Genomic DNA, 22,648 nt, shown 5'->3' on the forward strand with positions numbered 1-22,648 from the left:
AGCTTAAAAATGAATTCTTCAATCCTTTCTTCTTTATACCCCACGGGCTCTGTCTGTGCTTCCTGAGTTCCTTCCAGATACCTTCTTGTAGTATTGCTAGCTTTTTCCATGTGCTCTTATAGTTGGGCAAAGGCAGTATGAGCTGTGGCTAGTTTGGTGCTTTGGCTATATAGATGGACTAGTAAATAACACTTGCAAGCAGCTATGTGGCTATTACCAAACAATTCCTAATCATGTTTCACTTTAATAAAGGCTGATAAGACTATTAGACTAAAAAAGTTTACTTCCCACCAGCCAATTTATTAAAAAAAAAAATAGAAGAATCCTGTATATTTGAGATAGCTATCCCTTTAGTAAATGTAATTAAAAATGATCAATAAATTCAGGGTGCTCAGAATACCTGAGGTTGGCAGATGACTCTGGAGACTGTCTAGTAGGGTCAGCTAGAGTAGATTGCTTGGGGCCATGCCTGGTTAGGTTTTGAGTATCTCTGAGGACAATGTCTCCGCAACCTCTCTGGGTACCTGTTCAGTCTCACCATTACAGAATACTCTTACGTGAAACAAAAGTTCCTGTATTTCAGTTTTGCCCCCTTGCCTCTTTTCTTGTCAGCTGGGCACCACTGAAAAAGGGCCACCTTCTGTGCCATGAGGTATTTATACACGTTGTAAGATCCCTCGGAGTCTGCTTTTCACAAGTCTGAGCAGTGCCAGCTCTCTCAACCTTTTCAGGTATATACATGAGAAGCTCCAGTCCCTTAATAGCTTCCAATGCTCTTGTACTCACTCCAGCTTGTCTCTCTCTGTCTCCTGTACTCTTCATATACAAGACGGCACATGTTTTCTGTAACTGTTCTTACAGTTCACTACTGTTGAATGTATGTAAACTTTACTAAGTAAGCAGTAGAAGTAATTATTGTTTTTGTACATCAACCCCAAAATTACTAGCCAATGTGACTTAAAAGTATATTTGATTTTATTTTTACGTGTTCATAAAATATTAGTGGTGTGCAGAAGATAAGGAAGGAATACTAGTCAATACTGTAAGCAGAATACTTTGCTGGTTGTGTAAAGGAACAGCATCTTTTCTGTTACTAATAACACTATTTTTGGTTCTGGATATGTGATTTTGGAATGAAATATGCTATATTGAGGAAGACTAATGTTGTTCTCCAATCTTCTGATTATACCTGAAGTTTTCATGAGGTGAAAACTTCCTTTTCACACAGGAGTGCCACAACTATGTGACATTTCAAACTTTCTGAATCCATAACTTCACTATGTTGTGAGAGCAAAAATAGAACAATATAAGTAATACATTTGACTATATAAAGTATAGTTATAACTCTGACTACATCTTATATATCTATGAAACTATAAATATAGAACTTATTTGTAAAAATGTCTAAATCCTCCCCTTCTGATTCCATTGGGCTCTCAGACATAAATGGTTTTCAAAGATACCACTTTTTTCCTTAGCTATGCACTGTGACATTTTAGGAAATGTTCTGTAGCATAGGTGTAACATTCTTTTTATCTATCTGAATAGTTTATATTTCAAGGACAAATGTAATGAGTGTGAATTCTTCTCACTTTTAGATTTTTATGTTGCACACATTCCAGTAAGAGTTGCATGCACTTACGCCTTCTCAAGTTTGATTTTTTGCATCAGTATTTGTATTCTGCCATTGTTTTACTTGTTCCTTGGTTAAAGAAACATGATGCATTCAAAAAGAAAAGTGACAAGTGGGAGAAAAGTGTAGAGAACAGGTTTAGCAAAGTCAGACAGACTTGAGGGAAAGAGAACAATTCTAATCTACCAAGAAAGTTGTCTCTGAGGTTTTCTACAGTTGTGGAGATTTTTTAATTTTGAAATTATACAGGGGTCACCAGCCAGTGTTACAAAACAGCCTCTGAATCTACAGCTGCTGTCTGGCTATCATTTTTTTCAATAAATGGTGCAATTTTATAAGGAATAATATTTTTGCCAACGACAGTAATCATAATGAAATATGCCATAAATGGCATTTTATTATAAATTTCTCTCTTAAATAGATATTATCAAAAAAGGGAAGAAAAAAAAAAAGAAGAAAAGTATCTGCAAGATACTTGTGTGTCAGAATTCTGGCTGATCATAATAAACTTTGATGCACAAATAATGATAGAATTCTTTTCAGTCAGAAATATTTTTGGGGAACCTGCAGTTATTGACCTGAACTGAAAAGTGTAATTCTGTATTGTAATTAATATTTAGCTAATTTAATTGAAGAAAAGACAAATACTAATTATTTATTCGATTACTGATTCTCTAATATAAAAGTGGAGAGATAATACTGAGTACCACTAACAGTTTATAGAGAATACCTGCCATTAAACAGAAACAGTAAGAAAGGAAACATCAGAGCAAGACAAATCAGGGTAGTCAGTGGAGAACTGATAGAAACATTTCCTGTAGAATAGCATTTTACACCATTTACTTACTTTAGAAATCTCAGTGAGGTTATTATTTATTAAATCAAAAATTCGGTTTCCTTCACTTTTGGGGGGGTTCATGAGTGGTAGAAAATAAAGTTATTTGAAGAAGGATCATGAGAGATGAAGAATGTCTGGGGTTCAGTTTGGTAAAGTAGATGTAGATTAATTTGTGGCCTTCAGGATCTGCTAGTATTGATTCCCATTGTTTTGATTGATTATTTATTCATGAATCGTGGGTTTTGCATTGAGAAGATGCAGAACACTACCTGATACTGGTGAAACTCATGCAGGTAAAGAGTCAGTAGCAAAAAGCTTTGGGGATTTCCTCAAACTAAAATTACCGGTGATTTCTTAACTAAATAAAAATTGTCACATAGTAATGTTGAAGTACTTTAACTAATTATTTTAATCAAGTCACATACAGTCTAAGAATTTATTCAAGCAATATATATTGAAGTGAATAGTTTTGACATAAATGTGTGCAAACTAAGTAAACATTGTATATTTTACTAGTTTTCTGATATATCATACTGTTCCCACTTCAGTAGTTCCCTGTGTTGCATCAGTTACGATGCATTCATATGTTGAAGGAAAACCACTGTGGTTCTGTCTGCACTAAGGCCTTCTCTTACTGCATTACTTCTCATTTTCTTCTTAAGTTGAGAGAGGCATGAGTGCTACCCAGTATTTGTCAGAGCTATGATGTTCGTCCAGCAATATACACAGGGTCCGATTCTTCATGCATTTATTCTTTACATTTTTAGATACATTTAACAGATCTGTTCCGTTAAAAATATGGCTACAGAATGTCTACACAGTAGGGAAATTTCATATGGCTCTTGTTGCACCTAAAAAAATAGTTTCAGTTTCAACACTAAATAGAAAGAGAACAGCATCAATGTTCATGGTTTTACAGTTTAACGTACCAGCCGAGAGCTACTCTTCAGGGTGGTTCTCATGCTAGTTTCAAAAACTGCAAAAACATATGGGCTTTCTGGAGTTGAACAGTCAGTGCTGGCTGAGTGCCAGTATAAGTAAGATATGTAGAAATGTAATGGCCCAGAGCAAGCTAATGAATGACGGTGTCGCTCAAGATCTTCAGGGAATGACAAGAATATGCAGGTCTTAAATATTTTTTGTGCTTTTTGAGAATATGCAATATATTTTCTAATGTGTTTGAGAAAAAAAAAAGGTGCCCTCAATGGTAAACAAATATGATTTAAGAGAAAAGAAAGCAGTAAGACATAAGATATATAATTGGAAAGTACTGTTTATTCAGAAGTAGCAGCAGTAGTAAATTGAGGTTTCTGTGAGTTATTGTCGTTCCTACTGCTAAACTGTACATATACAGTCTGATTCATTGTTCACCAAAACATGGTAAGATGAAACAGGTGGATGGCAGTGATAAATTTAAATGTAGAGAAAGGGAACAGAATAAGCAGTTATAATGAAGTGGTGGTGCAATGTGTGCAAAGTTTGAGGACAGCTGTAGCCATCTAAATTCTGCAGTCATCCTGGGTTAAACTGTCATTACTCTTTTTGTTGCCATTGTATAATGTATGCATTGCCAGATTCCTTGGATGTATGCTGGTGTGCAATCCCGGGTGTGAGTACAGACTGGGACAAGACGTCACTGAGAGCAGCCCTGCAGAGAAGGACTTGGGGATTCTCATGGATGAAAAGCTGGACATGAACCAACAGTTTGTGCTAGCAAACCAGAGGGACAACTGCATCCTGGGCTGCATCAAAAAAGGAGTGACCAGCAGATCAAGGGAGGTGATTCTGCCCCTCAGCTCTGCCCTCGTGGGACCCCACCTGGAGTGCTGTGTCCAGGTCTGGAGTCTTCAGCACAAGGATGTGGACCTGTTAGAACAGACCCAGAAGAGGGCCACAAAGATGATCTGAGAGAAGAAGCACCTGAGTTACGAAGACAGGCTGAGAGAGCTGGGGTTGAGAAGAGAATGCTCTGGGTTAGACCTCATTGTGGCCTTCCAGTACCTTAAGGGGGCTTTTAAAATGGAGGAAGAAGGACTTTTTATACAAACAGATGGTGACAGGGCAAGGGGCAATGGCTTTAAACTGAAAGAGGGTAGGTTTAGATTAGATATTAGGAAAAAATTCTTCAGGAACATGTTGTCCAGAGAGGTTGTAGTTACCCCATCCCTGAAAGTGTTCAAGGCCAGGTTGGATGGGGCCCTGAGTAACCTGATTTAGTGAGTGGTATCCTTGCCCATGGCAGGAGGTTTGGAATTAGATGATCTTTACAGTCCCTCCCAACCCAAACCATTCTGTGATCTTATGCTTCCCTCGGGAGTATTGTTTTGATTAATGTTTATGTTCTCTGCACATATCTGCTATATAGCACAGACTCAACATCACAGAGGTGCAAACCATAACATCTGATCCTTGATTCTGAAACGTGATGATGTCCATGGCAAATCTCTATTCAAAGACTATTTCATGAGAAAATGTCCTGATTGTTTAGTTTGCAAGAGAGGGAAAAAATCTTTGTAATTATGATAGCACTTGATAATGTTGAACTTTGAAAACACACTGTACTTAAGTTAGAAGAAAGGTTGCTGTTTGCTATACTTTAAGCTGCTTCTTCAGAATTCATACTATTTTTAAAGTGACAGGAGGGGCTTGTTTGTTTTTCTGAAGAGTGCTTTGGTACTTAATTAAGTGGATGAATACTATTATTTAAAATAAACTATAGTATTTCAGAAAGGTGTGTCTCTTTCCCCAGAATAGTTTTTCATTTAAAAAAAAAACACCTCCTGTTTTTCCTACATTTGTAGTCAGAAACGGGTTGCTCTCCAGTACAGGCTTCTACAATGATTATAGTCAGGTGCAGAGGCACCAGACATTATTTTGGAGGAAGACAGTGAAGTTTTCTTCATTGGGTCTCATGGTAGGAAGCCAAATAAAAGTTGCAATCTAACCATTTATAAATTAATGATCCTGCAACATATACACAGTGTTTATTCATGTACCTATGCGTAAACCATAAAAATGGTGGTAATTAGGTACACAGATGATATCCTCTCCAGTTTAAGTATCAAGTTGCAATGCTCTCCTGCAACTCAGGAGTGGGAGACTGCTGTCTCACAGACTTTCCTACTGGAATGGTTCCAGGATGCAGGGCTCCTGGAGGTGGTCTTTTTCAAAAGGACTTTTATGGTTTCTGCAAGAATGAATTCTCAGAATTAGCTCTGGATGAACAGACTAATTTTATACTGATAGGCTATCCAAGATGGGAACATCTAATTACAGATTAAATATCATAGAATCATATAATGGCTTGGGTTGGAAGATCAGCTATTTCCAACCCCCATGCCATGGGCGGGGACACCTTTCACTAGACTGGGTTGCTTACTTACAGTACCTGCAGTGTTGAACTCTGAATGTGGAATATAGGGAATACCAAAAAAATTATATATAAGAAACTGAGCGTTCTCTGTGCCTGCTAATGTCTGCGTTTTCAACTGTCATTTCTTGTTTTTTTTCAAGTATCACGGGATTTTAACATTTTGTAACTTGATGTTTCTCTTTATCTGGATCTGTCATGCCACGTGCAGACAAAAGTGAAGGCTGAGAAATGCTGAATATATATTGCATACAATGAAAAGAGGGATTTGGGATCTAAAACCAAACAGAACTCATAGCTTTAAATTATGTGCTTGCCCTAATTAAAATGTAAGATTTACTCTGTTATAGTGAGGCTGTTAAAAGCTTTTTTCTGCAATTTATGACACTAAGGTAGAGAAAAGTCAAAGAGCCTATGTATCCCACAAATACATTAATTACATTTCACTAAATGAGTCTTAGTTTATTTTAATGAGTGCTTAAAGTATTATCTAACTTTAGAACCAATATCACAAATAAAATAAGACTAGTAGCAAACATATTAAATACATGATTTTATTTAAGCCACTGAAAGACCATTCCCACTAGTAACAGGATTGTGTCTGTTCTCAAAGTAGTTTACATAACACTTGTCTAAGTCCTGGTCTCAAAATTTTTACATTAATTAATCATATATTAATGAGGTGCCTTGCTCAGTATACAAGAGGACAGTGAATGTTGTTTACCTTGACTTTAGTAAGACGTTTAACAGTCTCCTGTAGACTAGTTTGTCACAACGTTGGTGATTATGAACTGGATCAGTGGTCATTAAGGTAGGTGGAAAATTGACTGGACTTCTGGGCTTTAGGAGGTGTGATCAGTGATGCAAAGTCCAGACGGCGGCCGGTAACCAGTGATATTGCTCCAGGATTGACACTGGGAGCAGTAGTGTTCATACCGGATGATGGGATGGAGGCCGTGCTCAGCAAGTTTGTGGATAGCACCAAACTGAGTGAAGCAGACCAGGATTTTCTAATGTCAGACTAAAAGACCTCTGGACATCCCTACCAAACTAAATTATGCTATGATTTCATGCAAAACAAAAATAACTGGTGTAGTGATGCACAAAGGCACATGTTTGAGAAAAGAGCATAACACATTAAAATTTATATCATAATAGTTGTCACAAGTAGCTGCAGTAAGAATGCTCTGTGTTAGAGACTAAATGTTCACTGTTGCGGTTGCACACCTGTGCTGAAGGATAGTCAATGAACAAATGTCTGTTTAAAGTGGTTTCTGAGATGCTGCCCTGATATTGTCTTCATCAGTAGAAAGCTTCCAATTTCCACATAGCTGATTATGGACACCTGGAGTCTCTCTTCAGCTGGGAGTCTCTAAGGGTTGATGTTTGCTTCAGTTCACTACATTCAGTTTGACATGTGCTTTTTGACCAAATCTGCGCAGTTGCTTTCTGCATAAGACCTTCTGTGAGATTCCGTATGCAAACATTATTTGATATTACTGAATTCCATTTTCTTTCTTCAAATCCCAGAGTTTTCCCATGCCTTCCTCCTATTACACCCTTTTACTAAATAATTTAGTTGATTATTAGCTGATCAATAGCTTTTCCTTCCCCCATTCCATGTAAAGGGTGGCCAGTCTTTGGACTTCTAAATCTACATACTGCCAACACCATGTGTGGTTGAGTGCCAGAAGTTGCAGAGAACTGTGAAAACAGGAAACTCTGAGACATATTTCAGAAACAGATGATAACAGTGGCTTCCTGACACTGCAGAACACCACTCCATTATGGAACTATGCTGTAGTCAGACATTAGTCTCAGAGGCCCATGCTGAATCCATGGTGCTGTCCTATTGCCAACGGTGTGATGCAACAGCAGATGGGCTGCATAGTACTTCATATTGTATATATATGCTATATTGTGACTTTTTTTGATATCACATGAAGACTGACCACAGAATTAGCTCTAAAGCAGAGTAGGCTATATTCTCTGTCAGTATGGGAGAATGAACAAACAAACTTATTTTTTTCTGTTTCGCAAAACCCCCTTTTCCCTACCTTTTCAGTGAACCAAAGCTGTGTGCTCCACTGTCAGCTCACCAAGCATTCTCCAAACCCTAACAAGGAACAGGAGTCCAAACCAAATAAGACAAAAGCTGGTTTTAAGTAATGGTGCATGTAATGTAGGTGTTTCAGGGCCTTAACACCAATTTCTTGATCTTGTCACTCTTTTCTGTTGTGTTAAATTAATTCCAAATATAGACATAACAAAGTAGCAAAAGGGAATGAAATGGATGAGTTGAGTCTTTTAGTCACAGCCCTCTAATAATAATGTAAAATACAAATGTTATGTCTTTAGGAACTTTGCAGGAAATTTTTGTTTCTTTCATGTCATAATGTAGAAGAAGCATCTGTCAGCATTTACCTTTTGCAAACACTGAAGCTGGTCCTGATCCTGACAGGGTGGATTTTGCAGGTCTACTTGTTCTTAACTTTCACAGCTTGTGAAGAGGACAATACTTGACTTGTCACTATATGGAAACTCTCATTTTCCTGTTAGGTTTTTTTTTCTCTGTTATTCTGAGACGAGAAGAGATTGTACTCTTTAGTTCAAGATGATGTAAAGAGGAGAGATTTGAACAATGGAGAACTGACTTTGCAGTACACATTTCAGGTTATCCACTGTTTAGATGCTAGAAACTTGGACCTCGAGAATACTTTTCAGATGCTGATTGCATCACTCTACTTTGCTCTCATACACATATTTTTGCAGGGGAAGCATGGACATAACCAAGGGATATAGAGCTTCTGTATTAGCATCAACAATAGTGTGGCCCACTGCACCATGGCAGAGGCATTCTTTACAGGTGACAGACACCCTCTAAAAATACTGTAGCTACATTGATACTTACAGTTATCCCTTTTTACTTGATGTGTAACTGACCACCTGTCAGTGATTAGAGCTTGTATTAAAGAAATAAACAAGGGGATTATAGAATCCTCACTTGTTTTGTGGGTTCATTTTGTTCTCAAAAAAAAAAAAAGTCTCATTTTAAACCCCTTAATGGAGAAAATGTGTCTTCTCTGAGAAAGGATACTTAAGAATTCAGTGACATACATAGTTAATGACCAATAAAAATCAGATATTTTCCCAGAGAAATAAGTTGAAAATTTCTATAATTACAGTTGTTAGCGGTAAGTCCTCATACTTCTGGTGGAATATTATTCCTTCTTAGCTCGTGGTATTTACATTTTTAAGACATTTGTCTCTTGGGAAGTTCAGTGTTACCAGCCTTCATGCCTCTGTTGGAGGAATATTACTCTGTCTTTGTGTTAAATATGGCTACACCTTTTTCCCTTCTTCTTTGGTGTTGTTTGTTTGTTTGTTTGTTTGTTTTTCTTTGTTTCTTTAGTGCTGGCAAGCTCCTGATGGAATTAAGTTTTTGAAAGAAGAGAGGGTGTGGGTGCCTGAAAATGTTAAAGACAGGTTAATTCTAGACATGGCTTTGCATGTTGACATTTCCCAGTTAACAAACAGCTTCATAGTGGATTTCTCTTGAATCTTTGCCATGATATACTGCCAGCAAATGGGAGTGGTGAAAAATACTGGGAAGACCAGTGACTGCTAAAATAACACAAAATAGTGATGCTGTCATCACCTGTTGCCACAACATAGAGTTCAACAAAAAAAGCACATAGTAGAATACCTTAGAATATTTGACAGCATTGTGTATACCAGTCACATTCAAGAAAATATTTTACATTTTTTTATTCTATCCACAGATACTTGATAATCAGTCATTTTGGTTTAGTCCACTTAGTTCCTTGAATCTAGTTCTTTGTAGTATATAAAGCAGACTTCTCTGAAATGTTAGGGAAGTGCTTCCATCTTAATAAGCAACATATTCAGTCCTGAATATCTTTTCATACAAAGCAGTTGTTTTAAGCCTTATTTTGTAATTAGGATGAATTTTGGTATTGTAATCCTGTAGTAAGGATTATTAATACTACTGGCATATTGGGGAAGAAAAAGAAAGATACAAATTTCTGATCTCTTTGCAGAACTACACTTACTGCCATACTACTTTGCTTTGATACGTGAAGATTGAATATATTCTTCTTGAGATACCTTTTGGAGTTTGATCCTCTCTCTATTATAGAAAAAAAAAGTTACAACTTCAGTGGAAATTTTGGACAGCAACAAATCAAAATGAGTTGGTTTTTATCCTGTACTGAAAAATATTCAATTTCTAGTTACCTGAGTAAAGTAAAATGAAATTGCTCAGCACTGCCTGCAAATAAGTACAAAATTTTTAACAAGAACATAAATCTTAAAATGAGACTAGATCAACCTAATTTTAACAGTATTGTCAATGTGTAATGTTATAACTACTGGAACAGGCAAAACCCCAACAAAAATATATTTGAAAATCTCAGGAATATTCAACCAATGGATGAAAATCTAAATTTCTGCATCCTTAATGTTTGCTTTTTTTAAAAAAAACAGGTTAAGTATTTATTAGGAGGAGCCATATTTGTGAAATACCTGATTTTAGGTCTGTAAGAGATTAAAGATGTCTGTTGTGAAAATGGCTTTGATATAGTTATACTTGATATTTTTGTCACTGTTTTCCCCAGTAAAGTGGAAAAATTCAATTACATTTAAACTTTAATATTAAACATTAAGAGGAATGAAGAAAATGTACTTTTAATCTAAATTATAGCAGCTGAAATGGGAAAAAAACATTATCTTACTATTGCCTTTAAGTAGTGTTGATATTTAAACCATAAAAAGAACCTGTTTTAAGGAAATTTTTGGTAACCATCTGGAATGGACCTAGAACATTTATACAACATTAGTTTATCTATACTTTTGGATTATATTATAAATATGTTTTCATTAGGTAGGAAACTAAAGATAGTTTAGGTTGTCATAAAAATTTTATCAAATCTTATCAGCCATGGAGTTGTTTCACAGCCAATGAGAACTTAGGAATTGCTCAGTTTACATTGCAGCAACTAGTGGAAAAAACTGTTCAGCTTTCTCGATGGGAACCAAAACTTTTTCAGAAAAGTCATTCAAGTACAGATTAGCAAAGAAAGTGGTAGGAAACCACTTTACAAAACTAAAATGGACACAATTTGATATGTTATGGTACAGCAATTGTTCAAACTTTCATGTCATTACAAGCTAATTCTGAAATTTTTGCTTTTTGTGGTCAGTTGTCTCATCCTCCGAGCGATGGCCATCCAATACTGAGCTTTCCCTGCCTATTATTTTTGCCAAGTTTCATGTATTTCCATATACTATATTTGGGGGAAAATAACTGATTTTAAACATATGTTTATAGTCACAAGTAGTTTTTTACAGCATATACACTTCATTTTGGGTTATATTTTGTCTAAAATATTATTCATAGATCTCGAACAAAGGAAAATTTGCAAACAGGAATTACTCTCCTTTGATAGTTCTGAAATGTTTCTGCTGCTACAAGCAGGAAATTTAAGCCACTGATATTTAGTAAGGAAAATAAGTGAGACCTCACCCTAGAAGAGCTGGTCACCTTTTGCCTGCATGGTTCCCCTCAGAGTAAAAGACTTCACAGTACATTTTGTGCACTCCTGCTTGTTTGTAGCATTGTTCAGTTCAGCAGCTGTTCCAAAGCAGACTTCTATAAGGGTCTAAAACAGTAGTTGTTCCATGTCTTGCATGTATATTTTTAACAAAATTTTGTGGGTTTTTTAGCAATTTTAGTTATTTTTACCCAGGGGAATTATTTACGTTCATTCATTTGGAAGAAAAATAAGGTTTTAATCTACATTATTTTAGTGCTTTTTAATGGTAATATTTTAGGAACATTCCCATTTCTGCAGTTAGGTTTGTCTTTGGGCAAGCTTTTTTTTGACAGTTTTTGGATCCCTGGAGTGTCCCAGTCAAAGATGTGTTTTCAGTGTAACATGGAGTAATGCATAGAAAATTACCATTATCACTGTTACACATTCAGCATTCCTGTGCATATTTCTATTTGCTTTCTTCTCCTGAGCTGAAACTGGTGCTGTCATTTCATTATTCATACATCTACATACTTCAATATGCATTTATATTGATGGTACAAAAGATAGAAAAAATTAATATCTCATTAATAACTATTCAATTATTCTTAATTGAACATGACAGAAGTAATCATGTAATTATGTTTAATATGTTTTTAAGTCCCCTTAATTTTATTTTATTTTCACACGCTTCTCTTTTAGTTATATATGGAAGTATATTTGACTCCTGTTTTAAATCAAATCTCTTAAATGAAAGACAAAAAATACATGCCTTTGTAATATATTATGAGTAAGTCTAGCTGTCAGCTATACAGTGGGTCAAGTACTATGTACAATTCTAGAAGAGAACTTTGTGAAAGTTGAGGTGTAACAGTAATCCCTCAAGGTTCATAGTCTGGGAGAAAGTTACTTCTGCATACTGCTCTTAATAGAGACTTTTCTTGAAGAATAAGGTTTGGCTTCTAGCCACACCTACTTGCTAGCTACTGTACATTTATTAAGGCAGGCTATTTGGTTTTTTATGTATCTCACCACAACTGCCTTTGAAGGTGTGCTAACTTGTTTGGAGATGTGATTAATTATAATTTTCTTAGGGAAGACTAAAAAGTTGGAATTTGGGAAAAAAATACGAAGGATATAAATTTCTTTTACATATAGAGAAAAATATCAAGGGATAGCTTAGGCTACAGAATCAGCTTTTGAAACCTTTCTACTCTGTGTATATCTTTTGTGTATTTTTCTGTTGTTGGCTAATCTTTTGTGAAAGGACCTAATCCAAAATCCAGGTAATTTGAAGAGGTGCTCTCTGTCCATCTCCAGTGGGTTAATTAACCAGTGGGTTAATATAATGCCCTGTGTGATGAAGTACCAATAACTTGAGTCATTTAGCGTACACCCTAGCTGCTGTGTCAAACAGGCTTTTTTATTCCATAAAGACCTTAGTTTGATGATACAAGCATTTAGTCCATCTTGACTACAGGGCTATAATGTACAAGAACTGCTTATTGGTACTGGAGCAATGACAGAACTTTCCCCTTAGTCAAAATCCTACTGGATACTGATGTGCATTCTGTGCTAAGCAGACAGATCTCTTAACTAATGGCATCTCTGTGAAAAAGGGTAGGGGGAGGGCAGGTACATTACTTTCTTTACAATGATGTCACAGCTCCTGGCAGAGCAGCATATTGTCCTAGCCAAAGATGTACTTGCTTACCTTTCAGTTTTCTTTAAGATTCCTTATTGTGTGATATTTACTCATTGCAATGTTGAGTAGTACACAGAGAACCATAGATAACTAAATGTAATCTCAGGAACCATTCCATTTTGACACTCCAAATACTGAACAATTTGTAGCTTTTGCAGACAAATCCAAAATAGTGAGACCAAATATTTTTTCAAAGTTCTGTATCTCATATTTTTAATTTGCATTTTGTTGAAACTCTTGTAAGGGTACAGCCCTTAAGGACAGGTCAGAAGGCTTACAGACTGTTGAGTGTGTGACAAAGAGGCCATAAAGAATCTGGTCAGATGTAGCTAATTAAAGGTAAATGAAGGACAGCTGCTTTTTATGTTGCCAGCACATCTTTGATCTGCTCTATCCCTCAGACCTCTGTGGACAAGGTAGTTAAATACAAACTAGGAGGCCTATTTTAAGGACATTAAAGCCCTCCAGGGCAATCGAGTGACAGTCCAAGCAGCCATAAGCTGTTTGCTTTATTCATTAGAGAACTTTAAATGTGTCAAGAAATCGAATAATGTCCCTGCTCTTAGATCAGCATTAGCAATGAAGATTACAACAGCTCTGGGACATATGAATAAGCAAACTTCTTATGAAAACAAGTTTACTGAGAAGCATTTTACTATAACAGCAACGAAAATATCAGTTACACATTTTTGTTGCAAGAATATTGATTCAATATGCATTGAAATATCTGAAGCTGTAGTGACACAAACATCATGTAACCCAGTGCTGACCTCAGCGGTCCCTTCAATCATAGTTTAAAAAACTTCCATTTCAGACACACATCAAGGAAAAAATATGTCATATGTGAGTGACATAATAGCCTGTAATCCTTGCTGAAAAATTTATGGAGATTTTGCATAATATATAGCCTTTCACTTGTGTCTAGAGACTCTGATACTGAAGTTTGTAAATTGCAAGTGTTTATTTTATAATTCAAAGTTTTAATGCCAATACAGCATCAGAAAGACTAATTAAAGAAAAAAAACCAGTTAACTATATAAACAACTCTTTATTGCTAGTCATTTTGGAAAAAGTGACTTTGCCCAGAAATATTTGTTATATCCTAATGTTTTTATTGCTATTTTTTTAAATAAGAATTGAAGTGGAAATTAAAGTGAAGCAAATTCCTGTAACATTCTAAATGGTAAGTTCTGGAGATGCATGACATATTTCCTCAATAACATTTAAGAACTTGGAGAAAATACTTGCTTTTTTTTTTAATGTCGTGTGCTGTGTTTTGCTCCATTACCTTTTTTGTCAGTAACTAAATGTTACATGGTTTGGCTGCATACTCAAACTCTCCATGTTATTCAGCCTCATTGGAACAGCTTTGGTATTTTAAGATGGTGTGTAAAGGTGTGGTACACAGGTAAAGGTGTGAAAAGTCTGGAATTTTAAAACTGTCTTTTTGTCTATGCCATAAGTGCAAATTTCGTATGTCTTACCATACAAAGAACCTTTCTACATAGCATTTTACCTCAAAAAGTCTTTATGTGAGTAGTGCAGTTGGAATTGCATGCCTGTGAAAGCAGTGTGTGCTACTGGAGTCTGGAAGAACCATTATTCCAAAAAGATCTAGCTCTAGAAGATCCTCTGTGACTAGGCACTGATTTTTGCTGGGTGACTTGACATTTCCTTCTAGTCTTATTATAGAAGTATTTAACTAAATGTAATTTAAAACTAACTTAATCCTCCAAATTGTCATAGATTTGTCTAATGGCATATATATAAGTATTTCTGCAGTCAAGCAGGTTAATCAAGTTGGTAAGTCTGTGAAAAAAGGACAATTTTTTTCATTTTAAAGTAAGAAGCAAATAAAAAATCAAATCAAGCTGGAAGATGGGCTTTGGTTTTACTCAGTAAACAATACTTGGAGAACATAAATAAGCATTAAGTAGTTTAAGTGAAGCATGTTAAAAGATTTGTAAAGCTGTATTCTAGGCAACAGTAAGTATAAAGATGTGGTTATTGCTGGTAGCATGAGCATAATGTCCTGATTTGAATGATTGTGCCTTAAACATTGTGGAAAACAAACAATGAATAAATTTGTGATAAATTTAGAATAGTTTGCATATATACTTAAAACATTAAAGCTAGATATTTTTACCCAGGGGAAAGAAATACATTGACAAATTTTTACAGAATTTTGCTAAGTGTAAGTTAGATGCACATTGTTGATCGAAGAGCCATGGTTTTGATGGGTATATTTACTCTTGGTCTGCTTACATGGAATCAACATATATCAGCTTGGCTGTGTGTTAGACTGAAAAAAAAGTCCATACTATGGTAGAACTACTATGAAAGGGAAATACAATAACTTGATAGGACCATTTCTCTTCAATTTAAAGATCCAATAAAAATAAGTTTTAAAAAGGAACTAAAATATAAGAATAATCACAGTTTTTTTAAACTCTGGTTTTTCATTTTTCCAACAAAGTACCTGAGGCATCAAGACAAAAAGCTTCACTTATGTTCCTTATTGACAAATGCTGAATGGCAAATATTGCTTTATTATTACTGTAGTAACCTCTCAGTACTTCTATATGCATGTATTATTGCAAGGTGAAATTTGCCCTTCCAAAGCCTGTAAAGATTTATGCATGTGTGCCCAGGTATAAATCACAACTTAAATCTTGTATCACGGCATGACTATCTTGTCATATCATCCTGTATTCATAACATGACTATTTAAGAAGCTCCATACAATTTTCTGTCTTTATTCTCTCAACTGCTGTCACCCTATTTTCAAGCTCAGCAAAAATAATGACTACAATTACACTTCTCTTATACTGGCAGTAGAACTGAACAGTTTCTCGTCTGGCAATAATAATGGTTTCTTTAGCTGGGCAGGGAACAGTGAAATCCAGCAGATTTTAGGTAAGCATTGTGAGCACCAAAGATGAGAGTTTTGATCTGTCTGATGTGAGCCTTGAACAGGAGCACATTTCCAGCTGGGTCTGTGGCTTAGGACTTGGAAACTGAGGGGGGTTTACAGCTGAGCAACAGCGATCTAGACAACATTCTGCCTGAAACACTCATTTCCAGTTCCTGTCTTTTACACATCTAGGATGTGATTCTCTTGCACTTGAGTAACCTTTACTTGAAACCCTGAAGATTAAAATGCTCATTTGCTATGCCATGTAACCTAGGAACCATTATTATTTCAACACAGACTGAATTGCTTTCATAGAGATTACTCCAAGAACACTGACCACTTTCAACACAAATGCTGTAGACCAAATGTTGGAAATTTCCTTCAGCTACTGAAGTCTTGGGTGGGGTTTTTTTTAAAAGACAGGTAATCACAGTTCCCAACCCTGCTTTTCCTCCACTCCCAGATAGCAATGTTACACTGACAGGTTGCATCTGTTACATAACAAAATATTGATCATGACAAAGCTCCTCCTGCAGACAAAAGACTTCTAAAATGCAAGAGTAAACCAACAGCTTCTCCTGGGATCCTCCTGTGATCAGCTAACACATTTTTAAACACATACATCCTTGTCCACACCAAGGGAAAAATCATATTCAACAACTTGTTTAATTAACATGTTTTCTAGTATATTTTCTCTGTGTAGACAAGGTCTCTAAGGGAGAATGAGTCATGAATGCAGCATTTCTATTATGGAGTACTTCTTGTAGTAACTTTCCATTTCTCCACATTTTCTAAGGAAAGCATTGATTTGGCTCATTACCTAAAATGTTAATTAATGTTTGTGAGCAGCTCCAGGGTACCATTAGTTAATCCCATATCACATCACTAAATAGAATCCTGGGCAACAGTTAAAATAAGTGTCACTTTCTTAAGTGAAGGCTAACAGGTAGATCTTTTCCAGCACAGTCTATACATACTGCTGTATAGTTTTCCTTGGAGCCTCGTTGGCATGTACTTCAATTGAGGAGGGCACAATACATGACTGCCTCCCTAGGAAAGGAGTGAGCCTTGGCTACCACACATATAAGAGCAAACCTAGCATTTTGTGGAGTTTTCTGAGGGAGATGTACTCTTACAGAATGGATAAAAACTTTATGTGTCTGTGAAGATGAGTCAGACAGCCAGGTAATACAAATGAGCCTGTGTAGAATTGACCACAGGGATGCTTTTGTCCAGGGATGCTTTTTCTCAGGAATTGATTCTTTTTCAAATAGTGTTGTTACAATCAGGAAGAGATTCCATGCTTCATCTTGTCAAATGGAGTGTTTTAGCCAACAGAAAAGCATATTTAAGAGGAATTTGTCATTGTTTTTATTAGGATACAAAAATCAACACAAGATTCTTTCTGTGAGACATATATTCTCAGAAGGAAATTCATAGTACGCATAAAATATTTATGATCATTTCTTACATTGTAACTGTATCTATGTAAAAGCCAAAATAAATATAAACTGTTCCAGCTATACAATATGCAGTGCCTGATGTGTTTATTACCACATTTTCTATGGCCAGTCTCCTGTCTGTTGTGTTTCTCCAGTGACTGTGTTATTCCAGGGAAATGAGTAACACACGGGGAGGAGGGTGCATAATGACTTGTACGCTGTAGGGGGTTGTCTGAACTAACACATGGATCATGCTCTACATCTCTTGAATCTGTGTTCATGGTGTATTATGCAGAAAACATGTAGAGGGTGAGCTACTCAGGTTTCTTTGCAAGACAAATCAGTATGTATCACAGGCACTTCACACTTTTCAGTTCGTAGCTTTGAGGATCGATGAAATGCTGAAGAAAAGAATTTGTCTCCTAAGGAAGACCAAAGCCATAATGGTTCTATTTTTATCTGTGCTATTTTGCAAGAACTGTTTTCATTCTTTTTCTCCCTATTCAGTGATGAAGTATGGAAACACTCGTGGAAATGAAGAGAACTATAATCCTGTGCTACAAAGTCTCGACTTTCATGTTTTGCTAGATAAATAATTACAGCACATTCTAAACAGTCATTCTCAAGCCATATATGATTATTGATATAGGATTTGTATGTTTGATGGAATAGAGAAACAAAAAAAAAAGTAACTCAAAATGCCCACAAGTCACCAAAATGTTTGTGTTGAAGAGGTGTATGAAGAGATGTAAGAGATGGCCAGTTTGAAATTTTATGTGTGAATCTTGTAGCAGGAAATGTAATGTAATCCATAATGGGAAACAATTTAAAGACAGAAGATATTATTTGGGAAAGGGAGAATGCTTTACTGAGGAAGGTCAGTTTGGAGGTCAATATTTTCTGTCATTTTATTCCCTCCATGGACTCAGTTACTGAGCAGAATGTTTTACATAATAGAATTCTGGACTCCCTTCTTGGTTGTTGATATTCCACTTGTGTACACTTAAAGTATGTTAATTATGACAGCTGGTTATTTCTTCAACACAGAGATTTTGATTATGTCTTGCTTTATGGTTAGTATCCAGTTTTCACAGGGAATGTTTTCCCACCCAGAAGACAACAAATGTTGGACTGACCCAGTAATTGTTCTTTCCTATATTTCCTTTGGGCTCTTGTTCAGCTAGTTGGATCTGAGTTGTTTTAAACATAATTAGACCATCATAAATCACTCTGGGTTAGTTCGCATGTGACATCACCAAGGAGACCCAATGGGATGATTAGAGTATTTTTTTGGACAATGTATCTGTAGCTGTGCTAGCTACTTTGTCATGAAAATGAGGTTTATAAACAGTAGTCTTTCCAGAGTAACAAGTTAAAATATATTGCACCCTGATAGAGCTGTTTAGTAAATTAGATTTTCATAGTGCTAATTGAATTTGTCACAAAGCTGATGAACATTAGCTAAAGAAAGAGCAATATATTTTATTTTATTGAGCACATCTCAGAGTGCTTGTAATTTAGTATGGCCACCACACTTTCTGGGCAGGCTATCAAGCAGGATGTTGTAATGATTTGCATGACTACTATACTAGATGGAAAAATGTAGCTTGTGTTTGTAGCTGTTCCATTAGTGTCTTGCACAGTGTGCGCTCCTTTGGTGCTCTTCAGAGAGCTGTGTCATAATCCCAGCATCTTTTGAAGAATTCTATCTGGTGAAATCAAGTAACTATACATCATATAAAACCTAGTGTGTAATTGTATGATGAGACAAAGGAAAGACTGAGAAAGCCCGATAACCAATAGAATCCCGAAGTTATCAAAACAGAGTTCTTGCCAAGGACCTTGGAATTCATCTGATTCAGTTACTGGAAAAATTCCCAAATTAAAAATTATCCTATGAGGACCAAGAAAATGGATCCAAAATCTGGCACTGTACGGTTTTCTCCCAAAATGGTCATTAATGCTGCAAAAACAGAATAGGGTGAACAACCCTTGGCCCCATGGTTGGCCCCCTGCTGTAGGCTCTATCTGCCAAAACAAGATGGAATAGAAGATCAAAAACGGAAAGGGAGTGGGGAGGCAGGATAAGGATAGAAAAGGAGAGTTTGGAAAAGGAGGGTGGTTGGAAAGGGAAAAACTCATAGACTATGCCCCCTGCCAGCACTGAAAAACTCGGCTGCAACTCCACTCGCAAAGCACCTGTTGGCAGCTGTTGGAGTAGTTTACAGGTTTTGGGACAGATTATAGTCTGTGTTCCCTAATGTGACATGTGATATGATCTTATTTTAGTAAAAGAGAATAATTCTTGGACAATATATCTGCACAGAAATAATGATGACATTTTTTGCTTTCATTAGAGAAATTGCATTCTTTTTAATGGATCTTATTACTACTAATATTAATATCCTTTGGCTGATATCACCTATGTTGTCTTCCTTTTATCCAGAATTGAAAAACAAAGCCATGTTCATGGAGTGACAATACAGCAAAACAACGATCATAAATATTAACCTGATATTGTCCTTCAAAGTCAGTGGCAGAAGTTAGGGATCAGGGGCTATCTTGCCAATTTTATGTTTTGCAATCTTTATGCATTGGAGTGGAACAATAGGAAAGAACAAAAATGGTTTATGTTAAATTAGAGCTCTCAGCAAGTATTTTATGTCAGGAACTCAGTTTAAACATTTTAACATCTTTACAAACTTTAATGTAAATGCCTGTTAAATACATTTAATTGTGACTTCTAGCATTACAGTTTATGCCCTCCCTTTGTTACTAACTCCGGAAGTTATTTGTCTTCATGTACAAAAATTTTTGCAGTTCTTTGCTGTTATATAAATAGCTTATTATTCCTTATGACAAATTTATAACAGTTATCAATAATATGTGTATTTGCTATGTGAAGTATATCAAGCAGAAAATAAATGGTCGTTTTTAAATATAGGTATTTATTATAGGCTGAGCTAAAAACTCTGTTACATTTATGACTATAATGAGAATCCTCCCCTGCTAATGCTTTGCTTCAGTGTAAAAGGCTTATTTAGTAAGTATATGTGTTACTCAGAAGGTTTGGGTAAAGTCGAAATAGAAAGTAGATAATGTTTTGAAATTTAATCCTCTCTGATATATATAAAATTTAAAAAGAACCTCACAGTTTTCCTATTCTACCTGAAACACTAAACTTATTAGTTCTAAAATAATTGATATTTGAAACTTCAAGCCTCCCTGAGATTTATATTCAGTAATGAAAAGAACTCAAGTTTCTGATGCTGCAGTGTACACTACTTGGGCAGGGCCTGGTTCCTGCGTGAAGGTCACCAAGAGCTTTTCTCCATCAAGTCTGCCAGAGAGTAGGGCCAAAATGCAAATTCCATTAGTTCAATAGTTTTTGTGTGGAAGATTTCAAAATGAGATTTTTCATTTTGTATTAGAGTAATTTCTTCACCTTGCTTAGAAAGAGAAAGAAGCTGAGTAGCCTCACATGTAAAAAATTGTCTTAGGTACTAGAGACTGTTAGCTTTAGTAACACCTGAGATCAGACATGTTCTGTGCCATTAAAGTAAAAGGACAGGATCTGGAACTTGAGACAATGACATCTGAAATAGGAAAGCATCTAGTGGAACATAAGCATGTGCTTAATTTCAGTAGGACTGTATGGTATACATAAAGATAGGAATTTGCAGATATTTTGAGTGAGAATGCTTTCCTGAATCAAGATTTTTAGAAACTTAGCTGTGAATCACCAAAAGACACATTCTTTATTACAAAAAACTTTGTAACTATTTTTACTATAAAAATAAATAAATTAAATAAATGCACTCAAACTTTGTAATAAGTATAGTCTTCACAAACTGGTTGTGTGTGTAACAGCATTAAATTCATTATGCTGGATAAAGAGATGGAGGGTGGATGTTTAGGACAATAAGACAGGGGAACAGAAATTTCAAAAACATTGTAGTTATTATCTTGGACATAGGTGTAAGTATTTTCTTGACATTTCAAAATCCTGTAAGACTTGTTTAGGGGTTTCATTATCTCTGCAGATTGAGGGATTTCAAAAATACACTTTTACTCTGATTCTGATAAATACATCTTTCTATTGTATATTTTCTCTTTGGAATGATATATGAATCGGATAATAGAAGAAGGCAAGTCTACAAAATTTAAGCAGAAAATTCTCCCTGGGTTACATATGGATTTTTCATAAGGTGTCAGGTGAGTGGAAAGAATAACAGAGCCAACTTTGAAGCTGGTAGTGACAGGCACATTTCGGATCTTCCGAGTCTCTCTTCCCTTGGCATTGCCCCCTTGCAATTCAGACCTTCTATTCAGGCATGTGGAAGGTTCCCAGCATGTGTATGTAAGTGCTTATGATGAGCAGTGGAGCAGGAAGAGGAAAAGCCAGGACTGGGCATCAGCATCAGCAGAGAGCAGGATAGGATGAAGAACAAGTGAGGCTGTAGCTCAGGCACCCAGCTCAGGAATCAGGCCTCATCTTAACATCAAGTTCATCTGAGCCCCCAGTGCTGTCCTGCAGTATCCTTAGGAATTGGTCTTATATGACAAAGAAACCAGTGCCAACCTGATCTCCTTTCCTTTGCTACTCTCAGCAAGATTTCTTGTACTTATTTATGATGCCAGTCAAATGTTCCCACTGTTCTCAAGTCAGAAAACTGAGCAAAAACTATGAGTAAATTGACCTCATAGCATAAGTCCTCACTTTCTCCACAATAATGAACAACTAGCACCATTTACTGTCAAAAATCCTTACGGTTCACATATGCTACAGAGGAGTATGTTTAATACATGAGGTATTTTAGTATACTGTATCATCAATGATATGCTTAGGTTTTTACTTCATTTTTCAAATTTCAGAAACTGTTGGAGTCAATGAAAATTAAACTACCAACTACATAAAGATGTTTATTGGACCTTTTTTATTATTCTTTTTTAGGTCTTGTAGAAATTTGCCTGATGCATCCCCTTGATGTAGTGAAAACAAGGTAAGATTGTGCTTGAACAGGTTTTGTTGACTCTGGAAGATGTTCAAATTGCAAGCTGTCAGAAAATAAAATCCTTGAACTTCTTCAAATAAGATAACTCGTGTCTTTAATGACATTTATATTTACTTACCTGTATCTGCAGCATTCAACAGATGAAATTTGAGTAGCATGACACATTTCTGATTAGAGGT

General features: G+C 35.9%; 1 protein-coding gene across 6 annotated transcripts in view; it reads left to right on the forward strand.

The window, feature by feature from the left end:
* The window catches only part of SLC25A21 (solute carrier family 25 member 21), a 252,255-nt gene that overhangs the window by 119,421 nt on the left and 110,186 nt on the right, over positions 1-22,648 (forward strand). For all 6 annotated transcript variants that reach the window (XM_051806527.1, XM_051806526.1, XM_051806529.1 and 3 more), the window contains one exon: positions 22,409-22,457. In XM_051806527.1, coding sequence (XP_051662487.1) covers positions 22,409-22,457 — 49 coding nt within the window. The remainder of the gene's footprint in view (positions 1-22,408; positions 22,458-22,648) is intronic.

Source organism: Manacus candei, unplaced genomic scaffold (genome assembly GCF_025592945.1).
Source record: "Manacus candei isolate 608988 ecotype Guabito, Panama unplaced genomic scaffold, ASM2559294v1 h1tg000067l, whole genome shotgun sequence".
NCBI classification, from domain to species: domain Eukaryota; kingdom Metazoa; phylum Chordata; class Aves; order Passeriformes; family Pipridae; genus Manacus; species Manacus candei.